Source organism: Paralichthys olivaceus, chromosome 11, assembly GCF_024713975.1.
Source record: "Paralichthys olivaceus isolate ysfri-2021 chromosome 11, ASM2471397v2, whole genome shotgun sequence".
Classification (NCBI taxonomy): Eukaryota; Metazoa; Chordata; class Actinopteri; order Pleuronectiformes; family Paralichthyidae; genus Paralichthys; species Paralichthys olivaceus.
Window position 1 is genome coordinate 13,013,842 of NC_091103.1, and position 17,044 is coordinate 13,030,885.

The following is a 17,044-nucleotide window of genomic DNA, read 5'->3' on the forward strand; positions in this document are numbered from 1 at the left end:
CCTAAAGCTGTAAATTGTTCTTTAGCTCTTAGCAGAAAAAATAAACTATGATAGCCAGCCCCATGTTTTTTAATATTTCCACCAAATTGCAAATTTTGCTTTTACGTCAGAATTTGCATATTTCCATTAGTCTCTCCTTGACAGAGCCTTAGCTGTAGGACACCATGAAACCATGTCAGTAGATGAAGTATTGCTACAACCTTAATCCCTGAATTCTGTTGAACAGCAGGTCACTCAGGGACTGTGAAAAAAGGGGCCACTGCTCTCAGGCCAAGCTACGCAGGCTCTCAGAGCTTTTAGCAATTAGCATCCATCAACCCAGGATAACCCTCACATGTCTTTACTCCCTGCCTGCCTCTGTCTCTGGCCATTTCCCAAATGGATCCCACTTCACGACTACTTCACTCTGAAGTGTTGCACTGCATGCAGTCACACTCACAGCTGTGCGAGTCACTCCGTATTAACTCGGGTTATAAATAATCAGGTAAACTGTGGCGGTATGTGGAGTATGATAACGTCAGCAAAGGTGCATAAACTCACACGTTTCCACTCATCACCATCAGTGAATGATTTTCTTTTTTCTTTCCTTTCTTTCTTTCTTTTTGTCTCTCTCTCTCTTTCCTTCCTTCTCAGGGTTTTAAGGACATATCTCTGGAGAGGTTCATGCATGGCGGGGCGAACGTGACTGGTTTCCAGCTGGTGGACTTTGGAAAGCCTATAGTCATTAAATTGATGCAGCGCTGGAACAAACTGGACCAGAGAGAGTACCCTGGATCTGACAGCCCACCTAAGGTGAGAACACATCTTTAGATATAAAGATTGTCATTTAAAACAGCAGTGGTTGCAAATGGACAAATAATTGAAGTGCACACACACACACTCAAATTTTGTTTTGGTGACACATCTTCTACTCTATGATCCATCTACTTTTACCAAATTCGGTGTCTGTTTTCTTTCATTCTCCATGTCTCTTCCTCTGTCACTCGTGTGTGCTTCTGTTTACCCTCTTTGACTCTGACCTTCTTCTCCATGTCCGTCTTTGTCATTCGTTCCTCCCTCAGCGCAACTCTATTGACTGGCTACTGACCTGCAGCCAACCGCGGTTGATTTGAGCATATATTAACTGGAAATATGTCCACCTTCCGATTAAAAATACATCACAATGCAGCTTTTTGTCCCTTGCTCTCTCGGCTCATGCCCACGTGCATGCAAATGTTTTCAGGAGATACACACAACATAGCAACAATAAAATGTGATGATAAGGTCATATTCCTTTATTACTGGTGTGACATTTGTCACATAGGGGCCTGTGTCAATGAACCAATCATTATTGTTGGATTCACTTGATGAATTCTCATTAGCAGATGTCAGTTGTCTTGTAACGTTTACACAACGTTCTGTATGTTAAATGATGTAGAATTTTCAGACATAAACCCAGTGGACTTGCTTAGATACACAAAGTCAAGGCAAACACAACTGTGAGTGTTTACACACAGTAAATATCTCTGATAAACTGTATTCAAACATTCTTTCCTTATTGCAACCCCAAAAGGTTGAGCTTTCCCTTATGCTTTTTTGCAAACGAGGAAACAATGATGAATGATTTAACACAATGACAGTAAACCAGATAGCACTAGCGACAACAGCTGCCTCCAAACTGCTGTAGGCTAATTGGTGCTGTGTAAAAACTGAGCTCAGTTAGCCTTGGGCCATCTCATAGCCTCAGGCCAAGTAGAAAAAATAATGTGTAGTGTAAAAAGCACTTTTCGGACTTGTCCTTTTTTTTGCATGGGAGACTGGATTTTGAGCGGTAGCTGCTTTTAGCCATCAGTCAAAAATTCTAGACTGGTGTGCCTTGAAATGAGCTCTTGTGTGCCTGGAGAATTTGTTGAATTTTAATGAAAATGATCAGTGACCTGGCAAAGTTATATTTGAACTTCATCAAAATTCAGTTTCAATGCTCATGAACAATTTACCCACATAATTTGAAATAACACAAGTCTAAAGCCATGCTAACTGCGGCTGTTGGGAATGCAGTTTTTGGGAAAATTAAAACATTGATCTGATAATGATAAGAGAAGAAAAGTCAGGAGATTATCTTCTCATGAGGATTCATCCTATACATTTTTGAGTAACCACAGTGTGAAGTATGTCAAGAGGAAATCTGTTTAGACTTGCTGGATTCGAATTGAACTTGGAGATTCAAACTGATCCTTGAAATGTTGAAAAATCCAAGACTGTTTTCTATGTGTTCCAAAATGTTCCTGTCTCACCCCTGACAGAAACAGAAAACCGTATGATAGTTGGCTCAGTATTCCTGTTGTTTTCTCCTCGATTTGAATTCTATAGTCATCATCTGTCAGTCGCTCGCCTAAAGGCTTCTTTAGTTTCAAAGGGGAGAGATGAAAGAGGATGACATGGTTGCGCAGCCTTCCAAAACACGCCTTGTGGGATATAAATCAAGAGATGTCAGTGAGAGGGAACTACCTGCAGAGGCATGGAGAGTATCTGCAGAGTTTCTCAGCTGACTTCCCTCTTTCCTTCCATTTTCATCTCGCCACTTGTTTCTGCAGTGATGTGAAGGCGGCCCGCTGTGTGTTTGACTGCCTCTGTCTGTGTGGTGCTGTGTCTGGGGTGGATAGGGGTGTTGCTGTTGAGTGCGTGGTGGTGCTCCTCGCTGTGCTGTGTCTTCCCAGTAATGAATTTGTCAAACAATCCGTCAGATCAACACCACTTTGAAAGGTTTCATTAAGGCACAAGGACTGATAGTCTCTTAGCCTTTTCTTTTATTCATCCTCAGTCTGTCTGTCACATTAAAATACTTAATTTTTGGTGATTTACGCAAAATCACTTCTGATGTGCTACATCCATAAACAGACAATGAGATAATGGGTCCCTGGGCACAGACATGTTAAAAGCCACAAAGAAACCTACTTCTGTGGTCGTACTGCATCTCTTCCTCATTGTTGATTTCCTTTATTTTTAGTCATTTTGCAGTTTCAAGCAGAGGCACTGTCCGTTGACTGGCAGGCATGTGCAGTTTTCCAGCCATTGTGGCTCAGGAGGTGGAGTGGGTTGTCCACTCACCAGAGGGTTTGGTGTTCGATCAGTCTGTTTGCCAACATGTCCTTGGGCAAGACACTGAACTCCATATTGTTCCGTCTGTGTGTGAATGTTATGTGATAGATAGCTGCATATCAATGCTTGTATGAATGTGTGTGCGAATGTGACTTGTAGAGTAAAGCACACTATGATAAAACGTTATATAAATGCTGTCCATTTGCCAATTATTCATCAGAGGCTAGACTGTGAAAAAAAAAAATTTTTTATTACATTTATTGATCACAACTTTTAATATTATTTTTATTTAATAAAAGTAATACGATAATACCCAAACTCATGCTTATAAATCTTGTTATAAATGCAAATGATATCATCAGTGGGAATTTTCCGGTGAAGTGGAGATTTTCAATAATATTTGACCATTTTAATGGATGTCCGACTTTGCCCGGAAACTGTATTTAAAAACTAGAACCTGTCTAAAAGTGGCACATTTACTGTGATGTTACATTTTTACAAGCTGCCTGCTTGACCTTCACCGGTGTTAACTGTGGAAGTCAAATAAAAGTCAGAGTGATGAGATGGATTGGGGCTCAGGTCAGCATGGCTAATGTGGAGTTAAGGTGGTCTGAGAGCTGCTGCAGTAGTAGAGCTGTTGTCCAGGATTAAACTGGTTGTCTCATAGGTTCACAGTACAGCCGATGCAACAGCATCTATATCAAAGGATGATGTATCGAAACTGATGTAAGCCTGTAGCTACCTTCATTGAAACGATCACTTTTTTAAATGACACTGACCACAAACACATCATACATATCTTCACAATTTCTTTTGGATTCCAAAATTTAAATAAATCTCTTCTATTGCTGTAATCCTTTGTGATATACAGTTTTGTTTTTACCAGTAAAGTCTGGAAAAAAAGTATTATGTTTTAATAATATATATTCTACAAATCTACTAAAAGCTTATTTTCAGTGTATAATTTAAAGCTTTATGTAGGTATACCTCAGCCCAGGATTCTTCCTGGGCAAAGTTTGGAACGCATTAAATTTTAACTGGAAACTTTTTAATGCTTCCCTCACTTTTCAAATATTTTGCACAACCTGAGAACTGCAAGTTTGAGAGGATTAATTTCTGATATACTATGGACTTGGACTTACAAAGGATTTATTTATTTGCTTGTCACCAAAGTTTCAAAACTCCTCAAAATGATAAACATTTTCTCTTCCCTGTCTGTTTTCTCTTCTGTTCTTCAGTATACCTCGTCTCTAACGTACGATGGTGTTCTTGTGATGGCCGAGGCCTTCCGAACCCTGCGCCGTCAGAAAATTGATATCAGTCGCCGTGGCAATGCTGGTGACTGCCTGGCCAATCCAGCAGCTCCCTGGAACCAAGGAATAGATATGGAGCGTGCTCTCAAACAGGTGTGATGTTTTAAAGTTTTGCATGGACGGCTTGCAAAATACATAAACACACACAAACACAGACACACACAACCAGTGATGCGTTAGTAAGAATTACAGCAGGTAACAGGAACAGGTTGGAACAAACAGAGATAATGATTGTTAACTACAGGCCTGACATATTAATGTAGGAACAAAGATATGACATAACGTGTGAATGAAAGGTGCGAATATATTTAACACTGATCACTGTATCAAGTGTGAATTACTGTAAAAATAAAATAAGAGGAATGATAAAACTGTTAGAGAAGTTCCTCGAGTGACATGTTTAGCACATGGTGAGCAAGGTGTGTGAATTATCCTGAACAGGGATATAGATTTTTCAAAATGTAAATCTTTAGTGCCTATAGGGAACCATGAACAACACTGCAGCACATTTATATTGAGTTATTAAAGTTTCTCTAATTAAACAGGCTCACAGTGATAATGCTTATATACAGCTACTTAGAGGGTTTAATGTTTACTGTCTTGGTTTATCATGTTAGCATGCTAACATTTGCTAATTACTGCAGCTGAGGCCAATGGAAATCATCTGATTTTTGTATTAGGTAATAAGAAATAAGAGTACTTGCAAAATATATATACTATATGACCTGATGATGGAGCTTGATGAAAATGTGAAGTTGATGGAGCTCCCACACACTATACTTGTGGGGACATTGCATTGATGTCCAATCACTTGGACTCAGACATAACAATAACTATTAGTGATAAACATTAAGGCTACATTGCAAAGACTAAACCAAAATGAGACGGCCTAGTCTACTGAGGATTGTCTTTTTGCGCCACCAGCTTGTCCCAATGCAATGATGAGGGTAACGTTACATCATTGTCTCTTTTTGAAAAGCAGCTTGTCACCAGCATGCAATGAATTGTGGGATAAGTTGACCTGGGAAGAATCCTCCCATTGGATCCTTCATTACGCAGGAATGGGAGGACGCGTTTCTTATCCGCATTTGAAGGAGCCTTTGAAATTGGACAACCTCGCACCACTGTGACGCAATCTGTCTTCAAATACAGCTTTTGAAAGATGCAACCCCTGACTTGGGAGACTTACCCTAACCTATATTTAGTTATGATTTTAAATCTTAACTTTAAGACACTTGTTTTCCATCCATGATCCTTTGAGGGTGGCAGGAGGCTGACATTATCACGGGACTATTCATATTCATATCCTTGCTGCTAACTCATGTTAAAGTTTAAAACATTTGTTGATACTTTCTGCAGTAGCCATTCTACCTATTCACATTCAGAGCGTGTTGTTTTTATTTTCCTCACTCCTTACCATAACTGTTGCTATAAATCCAGGTGCGCATTCAGGGCCTGACAGGGAACATTCAGTTCGATCACTATGGCCGGAGGGTGAACTACACCATGGACGTGTTTGAATTAAAGAGCAACGGACCACGCAAGGTAAGCACTCTACATGGATGAGGAGCAATATAAAAGACCCTTCAAATTATTGAGTTTAACACCATCGGAAAACATACGACATACGTCAGCTGTTGTAAGACTATTTTGTGATTTCTCACCTCCACTGACAGAACGTACTCTAAACTGACTCTTACTATGAAAGGATGATTCCTGCAATTGTCAATGTGTTTGTGTTGTGTGATTCCTCATGATGGTTATTTGTTAAAAATGAATACATTTGCTGCCCAATGTTCCCCCTAATCTCTAACAAAGAGCTGAGTTACTTAAGTGTAAATATCTTTCAATAACACCGATATATCCGTCGCAGCTTGGGTTTTAGTAGCTTTTTGGAGCAGCTCCCAGACAACCTGGTGCAACATAAAACACTGCAGTGACTTAAATAACGAAAGTTTGAACATCATCCCTCTTCATAATTGCAAAAGGTATGAAGGTAAATCCGTAGTTTAAAGTGCTCATAATTTGTCTTTACTGGAAAAAAGCATACATGTAGCACCTGTAATGAAGACATAACATTATGTTCCAGCTTCTCAAGTGTTCCTTTGACAGCAATGTGTGCTTATTGAAAGTTCTTGGCTCACACTCAATATCTCTCAATATCCTCTACAGTTCCAATGGGAAATTTGCTGGAGTGAGCTAGAACTGTTGATTCTCTTTTGTAATGTTTCTATTCCCTTACTTCCATCTTACTCAGGCTCTTTTTTTCTTATATCTCTTTTATTAGTTTTTTTTTCCTATCTTGATTTATTGTCAGCATCTTAAATTTTTGCTATAAAATAACAGAGTTCTAGGGCCATGTGAAGATGATCAGATCCATTAGATTTTGAGAATAATGACGTAATATGAGAATAAAGTGCTAATTGAGAAGAATGTCATGATATAGCAAGAATACAGTCGTAATTGAACAAGAAAAAGAATTAAAATAGACTAAATTTGTAATCTGATTTAAAAGAACTCATAGTATTATGAGAATACAGGAAACAAATTTTTTCTCAGAAATAACCAGGAAGGAGGACCTAATCTCGCTGGAGTCCCACTCCTGGATCCAAAATCTTGAACAATCTCAATATTTCTTAAGAAACAGAGACCATAACCTCATGGTTGACCACTACCAAACATTTCTTTCTCCACTTCTTTCTTCATAAGAGACTTTTAAAAACCCTAATACTCATAACCAAAATATGAAGTATTTAATTATTTGTGCAACCTAAACTTAGGTAGAATTATTTTGATAATATTACACCTCTATTCTCGTAGATGTACGACTTTTTTATTAAGACTTTTCACGCTCTAATTTCTCTCAGATCGGCTACTGGAACGACATAGACAAACTTGTGTTGGTCCAGAATGAAAACGCTTTGTCCAATGACAGCTCAGCGATGGAGAACCGCACCGTGGTTGTCACCACCATTATGGTAAAGTACCTTCTGATTGCTTTCATTTCTGTTTGGTTGTAACTGTTAAAGTGGAGCTTCACCCAAATCTCTGTCTCTCCAAGTAATTCCAATAAATCACAGTGATGAAAATCTAGGGTAAATTGCCTCGATGGCCTCACAAGATATTTTCAGTCAGAAATCATGGGAGTATGAAAAAGGGAGCCGGAATTTGAAGAATCAGGTTGGTACTTGATGAGCTGTACAAGTTGAAGGGAGCTCTCAGAGCACACCCAGGGGAGAGTGGCACTTATCCAGCTGGAAGATTGCACTAATGTCTCATTAGAAGGCAAAACTAAAACTGACCTCAGATCACCATTTAGAAGTGACCTCAGTCCAGTCTCTTCTAATGGCTTTCCCATAGACACCGGTCTGCGGCCCAGTTTAATTATTCCTCCTTCCTCCACAAACAAGGATAAAAGAAGGCTAATCGCTGGATTTGTGCACATCCTCTGCTTACATTTGATTTCACTTCACCCATCTGCAGCCTTTTTATGGTGGCCATCCCCTTCCTGTAAATGTAATCAGTCTAATTCAATTGGGCATGCAAAGTGATGCAAGTGAAAGCGACTCAAAAGACTAATTTGAGCCCAGAGATAAAAACAAGCCACAGATGCTTGAGCTTCAGCAGTTCAGCATTTTGTTTCCAGGCACATTGATTCACCCAGCAAACACATAAGTACGGACCCAATTTCTAGTTGTGCTCCCTTCGGTGCCATGACATGAACAAATATCTGAAAGATTGTTCAAAGACTTTGCTGTGTTCAGGAATTAAATAAACTCGAGAGCCCCTAGTGGCTAGACATGGTCAGGTCAGCACAGCAGGGAAGCATTGAGCCAGACGAGGAAATACACAGTAAAATTAATTATTTTGAGAAAAAACCTATTTTTAATGCATGCATATTGAGTCAATATACAATACCTTTTAGAACACACATATATGTGGCTATTTGATTTGTGTTATATTCATTTTGTGTGGGTGTAAAAGCTGAGTGCAAAACAATCTGACTTTGCTGTTGACATATTTCGAAGTTTGTTCGTTCCCTGTTGCTCCCCTCCCATTACTCTCCGTCTGTCATCGGACTTTTTCCAACACCGCTATGCTGTCTCTCTCTCTCTCCCCCCCTCTCACCATGTCTTGCTGTCTGTCTTTAATTCCACCCATCTCTTCAATCCCCCGCCCGCCCATCTCCCGTTTTTCCCCTCCACCTGCACATTTCTCTGTGGATGGTGACCTCAGCAGGCCTTGGCTAATGTTAGCTCAGCCGCCTCCTCCTCTTTGCAGCCTCTGATGATGAGGAAGCCTCTGCTGCGACACTGACGCCGGGGTCTGCAGACAGAGCACAGCAACAGACTGAAACGCAGACTCACCTGAGTCGTAAACCCTCGGGAAAGACAGAGGACAGACAGTGATAGGCCGAGTGTCTCTAAAGCGCAGAACAAGGACACTCTGTGCTCTGTGGTTTTCTTTCTTTCTGTCATAACTGCCTTTCTTTTATTCTTGATGTATATTTCATTTGAAAAGATTATTTAAATAATTTCTTTCGTTTAGAAGTGGTTTGCCATGTATTAAAACAGAGTGACAATGGCACTAGGATGCTTTCTCTCTGCGCTCATGTCTTCAGCTCATAACTAAAGCCCAGTTGGAACGAGAGCTCTGCGAGGGACGCTGTGGCAAAATCACCGGACCATTCACAATCCCTGCTAATTCAGATTTGACTCTTTCTGAGGACACTGCAATCACCGAAATATTATCTGTTAATCTACAGGACACCTACAGGAAAAATGACCTGACCAAAATGTATTTCGCGTGTCTTCTTGTCAGTCCTGCAGCCCTTCACTTTACTGCTCTCCCTCCATCTTTATCTTTCTGCTCCGTCACCCTGTAAATTTACTCCGTCATGTCTACTCAGTCAACTTTGCTCTATGCTGTGCTTCTCTAAGAGGTTTTCTAAATCCAAACATCTGAATGGAAGGGTACAGTAGAAAGATTTGAATTTTGACACAATTTCACAATGACATTGTCATTTTAATTTTTTAACAATAAAGGTATGAGAATATGTTATGTCCTAAAACCCTCCTGAAATATACATTGATGTGACAGTTTCACCCAAATGTAGGTCGTTCATGCAGGCAGGCTCTTTAGCTTTCATTCAATAAGTCATTGACACATGTAAAGTACATTACACACACATGCACACATGAGAAAAGTGCATTGACGGGAATTGATTGTTAAGTCCTTTGATATTGACTTTCACTAACGTACACTTGCTAGTCTTGTTAGCTCTCAACAAAGCCCCCGAGGTAGCCAATGATGGACTAACTGTACATACTTCAAATTGTAAATATATTTTCTTATTGTCCAAATTGCACAGTGCTTTTATTGAGCTTGCAAAATAATGCACAGTCCCTTTTCTAGTGTTAATAATATTTTTTTGACTACATTAAATTCTTTGTATGAGTAAACCTATGTGGCATCAGACCTGTACTTAGCTCTGACAAATGTGAATACCAGATCTGAAAGGAGCCAAATTGTGCATGCTTCTGAAAGAGTTGGCTTTGGAAAAGATATTGACGAACGAAAAGTATTGTAGATGCTGGTTTACTGGCTGATCGATAAAGCGGGTGCTGACTCTGTCTAATCATTGGCTAAACTGTCATCAGGTAGGTTTTTGATTGGCTGGTTTGTTACCTGGTTTGCTGACTTGCACAGCAGCTAACTGACCGTCTTTGTGTCTGGATGACTAGCTGGGTGTAATTGTCAGGGGGACTCAGTGACTAGCAGACTGTGCAGTGATCTGGCTGACTGACTTGATGAATGACCTTTCTGGCTGAGTATGCCACACGTGTGACTGGATACGATGATGTACTGTAATTTGCAGTAATTAGTGAATGACTGAAGTGATTGACCGACTAAAACATGGCCGTGACTAACCGACTGCCTGGCGCGCCTCTCCGGCCATCTGGAAGAATGCTTGCAGGCTGATTAAACGTCTCGGTGGCTGGCTAACTTGTCCTGTGATGGTCTGGCTTTTTAAATGCTGGACTGATTGAGTGTTGGCAGTCTGGATGAATGACTGGACAGTTAGGTGACTGCCCAGTTGGATGCCTGTCTCTTTTTCACTGGCTCACTTATTGGCTTACATAGCAAGTCCTGTCTGCCTCTTTGGCTCCAGTGTGAAGTGTTTCATGTCTTATCAGCTCCAACCATTTGCTTCTACAAAGCTGTTCTCCCTCTTCCACCCACCCATTCCTCCTATTTTCCGCCCCTCTCTCCTATTTTTCCATTTTAAGTTCTCTCCATCCCTTTATCTCTCCTTCTCACCCCTCCCCTTTATCTGTTTCTGTCTACTATTCACACTGTAGCTATCTCTATGTCTGTATTCTGATCCGCTCCTTCAGCGATCTTCTATAGTTTCACACAGCAAAAATGCCACGCATCCCTCTCTCCAGTAGATTTTCCACCATTTTTTCTTTACTGTTCCCTCCCTTTCTTTTTCTTTTAACTGCCTGATCTTTGCTCCTTATTCTCTCCCCTTTTCACCTCCCTTTTTCTGCCATGCCCATGATTCATGATTCTCATGATGCTTTCTTTACCAGCAGTAAGGACAGGTACTATCATCCAGTGCATGCGCGCGCACACACACACACACACACACACACACACACACACACACACACTATACTGGCATTGCTACCATCACACTGAGACAAAAGCGTCTGGGGCTAACTGATAACACACCTTAAGGAGGCTCTAAAGTGAAACAGTGCCACTGTTGGCTGAGCTCCCATTGGTATGTGTGTGTTTTGTGTGTCTGTATAGTTGCTTACATAATACTAAATTAACTCAACAAAGCAGGCGGCTCTGATTTCAAACACTTGACCTTATAAGACGATAAACTAGAGGGTAATTTAATGGAGGAGGAGGCAGTGGAGTTGGCTGCATTCTCCTTGTTAACAGAAATTAATGAAGTGATTCCCCATGAGAATCAGTGATTTAAGATGAAAAATTAAGTTTAAAAAAAGCACTTACAATTTTTAATGGCACAGTCCCTGATATGACAACCTCCCACTGTAGGATCCAGTCAAGTTGTATTTGTGGAGGTCAATAATCAATACAGAACAGCTGTTTGTGCTTCTGGACAGGAGCTTAACAAAATGTCATCATCGGTGTTCATGAGTGATCATCTAAAAGAATCATTCAACAGTTTAGTTTCTTGCCAAGGGTTTCATGAGCAGATCAATACCACTGTCACATCTGTCTGTTTAATATGAAGCCATCAGTTGGTTAGCTTAGCTCTGCCAGAAGACTGGAAACAGGCTGGCTCCAACCAAATACAAACAAGAATCTTTTATTTTTCATTATTGTATTAGCTGAAATATGCATCAAACATATCTTAATGAGGAGAAGGGCTATCATTCAGACTTATTGAACGACCTCACAACAATGCAAAGACATTCCATATAATGTTTTGGATTAATCTTCATCTGTGAAACCAATCAGAGAAACGACAAAATCAGAGACCTCTATGAGTCCTTTACGTTGGCATGGTTGTCGAGCAACACATCCAGTAGAGGGCAGTGCAGAATTTCTGACATTAACAAACATTGCCACAGTGGATGAGGTTGTGATTAATGTACCTCTGAAAAAAGAGGCAAAAGCAATCACAGCATTGGTCCAACTTACCAACTCGCAAAGTCTTCCTTCTAAACATTCTGCTGTTGTTGCCATTTCTTTCTTGTGTCCTGCAATCGTCTTGCTTGAACTGTTGGATACACTGCCCCCCTATGATTTCCAGTGGTACTACTCTTTTCTGTCCATCCGTATGGACACTAAGCTCTGTGTGTTTGTGAATACGTATCTAACGTTGAGCACAAACTATACTCTTTAGTCTCACGGTGACAAGACTCTAGTCTTTGTGTGATAAACTAAGATAAACATCTCAGAGACAAATCTTGATCATCTCATTTAACATTCACATAGAAATGATGCACCATATATTATCTCTTGTTTATTTTAAAGGGTGAGAATTGTTGAATTAATTTACAGTGAATAAGATGATTGTATAAAGTGCTGATATTTTCTATCCATCTTATGGCTTGATACAAATGTCTGTACAAAGTTGGATTAAAGTCTCTGTTCAAAATGGCACCAGATTCTTCAATTTCTATTTCACTGAATCCAAAACATGCAGAGTAACGCAGCATTTTAATCAGTTTCAGTGAATGTAATCTTGTCCATCTGGTTACAGTTCATTCTTTTTGTAATCTAAGAGTTTAGTTTACTTTTATTTTGTGGGAGGTTTCTGTATTGTCTTTGACTTTGGGTCTAAATTGAGTTATGTTCATATAAGCATGCACCAGATATTTCAGGCAGCTTGGTGTTATTCATCTGAAGCAATGCACCAAATGATATCTGCCATAAATGAAGCCTTCAGGCATGTACACACACTGTAATGTCACATTTTAATCAATAATATGTGTTGGGACCCTCGGCAGCTCATACCACACATCAAGTTTATGATTGCAAAAAGTAACACAGAGAAACCTTGGTGGCTGTGTTAACAGAGTGAATTTACTTTAAAGTGTTTTGCTGTTCATTAACACTATGATTCATGTTGAGTCAATGTAACGAGCCCCCCGGGAACTGCTAATGTCTGTGATAATGACATTTTAGCAGAAACAGTACAAAAACATTTTTTTTAGCATTTGATGATGATGCCGATTGTTCTGTGCAGCATAAATTAAGAGCTGAAATATTATTTGTGTGATTTTTTTTGTATTTTGCTTTAAAAGATCTTGTGGTGATGACTGAATAATGTTTCTTTGAGACATTTGCATATTTTTGTTTGTTTTAAAATGTGTCTGTTTGTTTTATATGTAAATCTATGATTTTTTGCACTTCACAAATGGGAAGGTTTGTTTTATTTGAAGCTCTTTGTTTACTAAAGAAGAGAAAATCAACTTCTAAATCCAGTTTCCCTCTGTAGGTCTTGTTTGTATCGATCACATTCCATTGTATGGCTTTTTAATCCCTCTGCCTGTCTCTTCCAATCGACAGATGCTTTCTGTGTAATTCACTTTGGTGGAATGTTACCGTTACCTCTGTGAGAGTAACGTTATTACTCACTTGACACCTTTTAAGACACGTCAGTGTAAAAATCCTCTTTGACTCCACTGTCTACTTTCAAATGTGAACCAATTTCCCTAAATGAAGAATTCTATATAAAATATATTGTGTTTTATGATCTTCATAAACAGTTTCATAGCTTGGGAGTGTTTGATGATATAAAATAAGCCTGCTTGATTAATTAGATGAGATTAGTCTTTGATTAAAAAGGGTTTGAAAGCATTTTAATGGGCTTGGTTTCAGTTGGATCACAGGATGAGCAGCCTCAGGCATAATACCATAACTCACTGCTGCGGATGGATACGCTGTCACTCAAAAAGCTTTCTCTTCTTTCCTCTGTGGATATCCTCGCAGCTGTAATGTGTGGGCATGATTGTCTGTTATCATGCACATGCTTGTGTCTTTGTGTGTCATCATTAGTACACTCACCATTTCACTAGGCAACATTAAAGCCCTTCTTTGCTTTCATCTTTATAACCTGCATGAACAGAAATCATTCTGTATCATTCTACCTCTTGCCACAATTACCACAGCAGTAGTCTTCCTTCCATTTTCTTTTGTGTATCCTTTCTCTCTTGTACATTTTTCTCTTTTCAGCTTTAGTGTTGAGTCAGGTGAAGGTCCCAGTGGAGCCATGTTGAGTCAGACAAAGGCATAAACCAGGGCCTGGCAGTCAGAAATACAGGATATAAAACATCTACCCCAGACTTGTTCTCTTAAAATCCAACTTTAATATTTTTTTTAACCATTTTATAAACTGTGCAACTGTTTCTATCAAGTTTTGGTTTCGTGTTTTCTTGACAAGATAATTCACCTGGAAGACATCTATCTCTTTAAAAACATTGGAAACATGAATATTATATATAATGTGTGACTTTTAGATTGCCTCTCTTCTGATAATGTGCATGTGTATTTATGAGTTTAAATGTTTATTGTTTGGTTTCCTGTTTCCCTTTCCCTCTTTCTCTTTTGAATTCTGTCTGCAACATTACACTGGTGTGCTGCATTGAGCTGAGTCCCTCTGGGTATAATAAAAAAAAAAAAGTAATATAAGTTTCTTTTGAAAACGTATACACTTGTATTTTTTCATTGCTATCATTTTTCTTCGTATGTGTTTTTCCCTGGTGCAATGTTTACAACCAAACCCCTGCCTCCTCTTGATAAGTTTTTCTCTCAGAATAATTGCTGTCATGTTCCTCCAAACAGTTGTGTCTTTCTCCCCTTATGCTGCTTTTGTAGGAGGGTCCCTACGTGATGCTGAAGAAGAACTGGGAGCTTTACGAAGGCAACGACCAGTTTGAAGGATACTGCGTGGACTTGGCTTCGGAGATTGCCAAACACATCGGAATCAAATACAAGATCTCGATCGTACCAGATGGGAAATACGGAGCCAGAGATCCGGAGACGAAGATATGGAATGGCATGGTTGGAGAGCTTGTGTATGGGGTAAGTTTGGATGGAAAACATTTGGACTTGTATTCTCACTGGACACCAATATTCTGATAGTAACCCGATTACGACAATAGTCTGAATAAGACACTGAATAAGGTCATACTTGGAGTAGTTAATAATCAAATTAATATGGGGAGTATTCTGACCTAAGTTGCGTTATGTAGACATGTATACCTCTTCATCACAATGTAACGTCTTATAGGAGTTTTCACAGCATTTTGTAACATCAACACACATCTTTGGGCACAAAATTTTTTTTTGTTGATTTAGCAGTTCTCTGGAACAGCCTCCACATAACTTCAATGTTGTAATCTTCATAGAGGCCATGCAGTACAAACTGCAGAGCTATTACATTGCATTTGTTGTGACCCTGCTGCTGTGACCCCACCATAGGCCATCGAGCTGAGAAATGCTCAAAATATCTCACTCAGAGCATAAACTTATCTGGAGCTCTGCATCTCCTTAGTTACCACCCCAGTCTCCTTCTGAGATGCTCTATCTAGACGCCTACTCTTTATTTCTTGAGAATTTGGTGAGCTGGCTAATTATGCCGCTGTTGACGCCCCATGCACAGCCTGCAGATTTCACATCACTGTGTCGATGCAAACTTTATCGACATGCAGAGGACAGTGTCTGTCGGCATTTAGCGGGAAGCTGAAAGTGGAGAAGCTGCTGCAGAACAGACTGAAGCAACAGAATTAATTAGCCTCCAGAATGTGTGTAGTGGAAGGTGACACAGCAGAACCGCTGCATTGACTAATCAGGTTTGATTTGTTCCAAACACTCGCAGCCCTTTGCAACGACTCCTCTGCAACAGTGAGGAGATCTCTGCATTTTATCCTCCGCATCTCTTCACAGTCGCTTTTATATATTTGTCCCTTTCTCTCTGTTTATCTTTGAGACTTTCCTCCCCTTTTCTTTCATGTTGAGTACATTCATCTCTGCTTTGTAACTCAAAAAAATCTCTTTCTCTTATGCTTTGTGGATTCTTTCTTATATATTCCTCTGCCCTTTCCTTCCCTGTTTCTATTACATATCTCTTCTGATTTCCTTGTCTTTCTTATGTTGTTTATCCTCCTTTCATCTTCACTTGTAGGGGAGGATGTTATTTGATATGCTGTTTGTGCAGCCTCTTTTCCAGATAAGACTGCAGACGCTGTTTAGACACACTTAGCTACTCAGAAACAGATACTCAGTGTGCTGAATGAATAATGTTTTTGACTCTCGCAGTTTTTTGCTCGTGTGTGCCCACACATGCAAATGCTGACTGATTGATATTCAGGCAGTGTCCTACTATGTATGAATTACTTCCCTGTCATTCGGTTATCCCTGTCTCTTTGCTTTCAACAAGTCCAAATTTCAATAATCTCCCCCTTGTTCTCTCACCCCCATGCACCAATCCCCTTTCTTTGCCTCCCCTCTGTCGCTCCTGCTTTAAACTCCACTCATCCTATAGTGATCCTGTCTACTATACCTGCCCTTTTGTGTTTCAATTTCCTCCTCCTTCTTTTATCTTCCTCCCCAGACTCTCACCTTGTGCAGACAAAAGAGTTCATAGACAATTCCCACTCACCTGTTTTACATGAAGTTAATGAAAATGTACTGCACTTAAAATAATGTGTATACTTTTCTCCCTTCGTGTTTTTGCAGAAAGCAGAAATCGCTGTGGCCCCGCTGACCATCACTCTGGTGAGAGAAGAAGTGATCGACTTCTCGAAGCCCTTCATGTCTCTGGGTATATCCATCATGATCAAGAAGCCCCAGAAGTCCAAACCAGGTGTTTTCTCCTTCCTGGACCCGCTGGCCTACGAGATCTGGATGTGCATAGTGTTCGCGTACATTGGAGTCAGTGTTGTGCTGTTTTTGGTGAGTGATCTTAGAAGTCGAGCTGGGTTTTGGGATTGTGACACGTGGAAGAAGTTTGTTATTGAAAGATTGTCTTTCCCTGGAATTCCAAAAATGTTTTTCAAATGCAGTGCTGGGAGGTGGACCCCTGCTTCACTCAGAATTTATTTTTATTTGCTTTCTATATACCTGCACAAGTCTTTTTTTTACAGTTACAGACTTTTAAATAG

General features: G+C 39.9%; 1 protein-coding gene across 6 annotated transcripts in view; it reads left to right on the forward strand.

Moving 5' to 3' along the window:
• Positions 1-17,044, forward strand: part of gria4a (glutamate receptor, ionotropic, AMPA 4a) — a 99,963-nt gene that overhangs the window by 52,157 nt on the left and 30,762 nt on the right. For 5 of the 6 annotated variants that reach the window (XR_011244486.1, XM_069534049.1, XM_020088605.2 and 2 more), the window contains exons 7-12: positions 634-792; positions 4,317-4,484; positions 5,832-5,936; positions 7,259-7,369; positions 14,757-14,963; positions 16,620-16,835. Coding sequence is in view for 5 of the 6 variants with exons in the window: in XM_069534049.1 (XP_069390150.1) it covers positions 634-792; positions 4,317-4,484; positions 5,832-5,936; positions 7,259-7,369; positions 14,757-14,963; positions 16,620-16,835 (966 nt within the window). In the remaining variant the exon portion in view is untranslated. Of the gene's footprint in view, positions 1-633; positions 793-4,316; positions 4,485-5,831; positions 5,937-7,258; positions 7,370-8,672; positions 14,717-14,756; positions 14,964-16,619; positions 16,836-17,044 lie in introns of those variants that run through there. The other variant, XM_069534050.1, reaches the window with a different exon arrangement.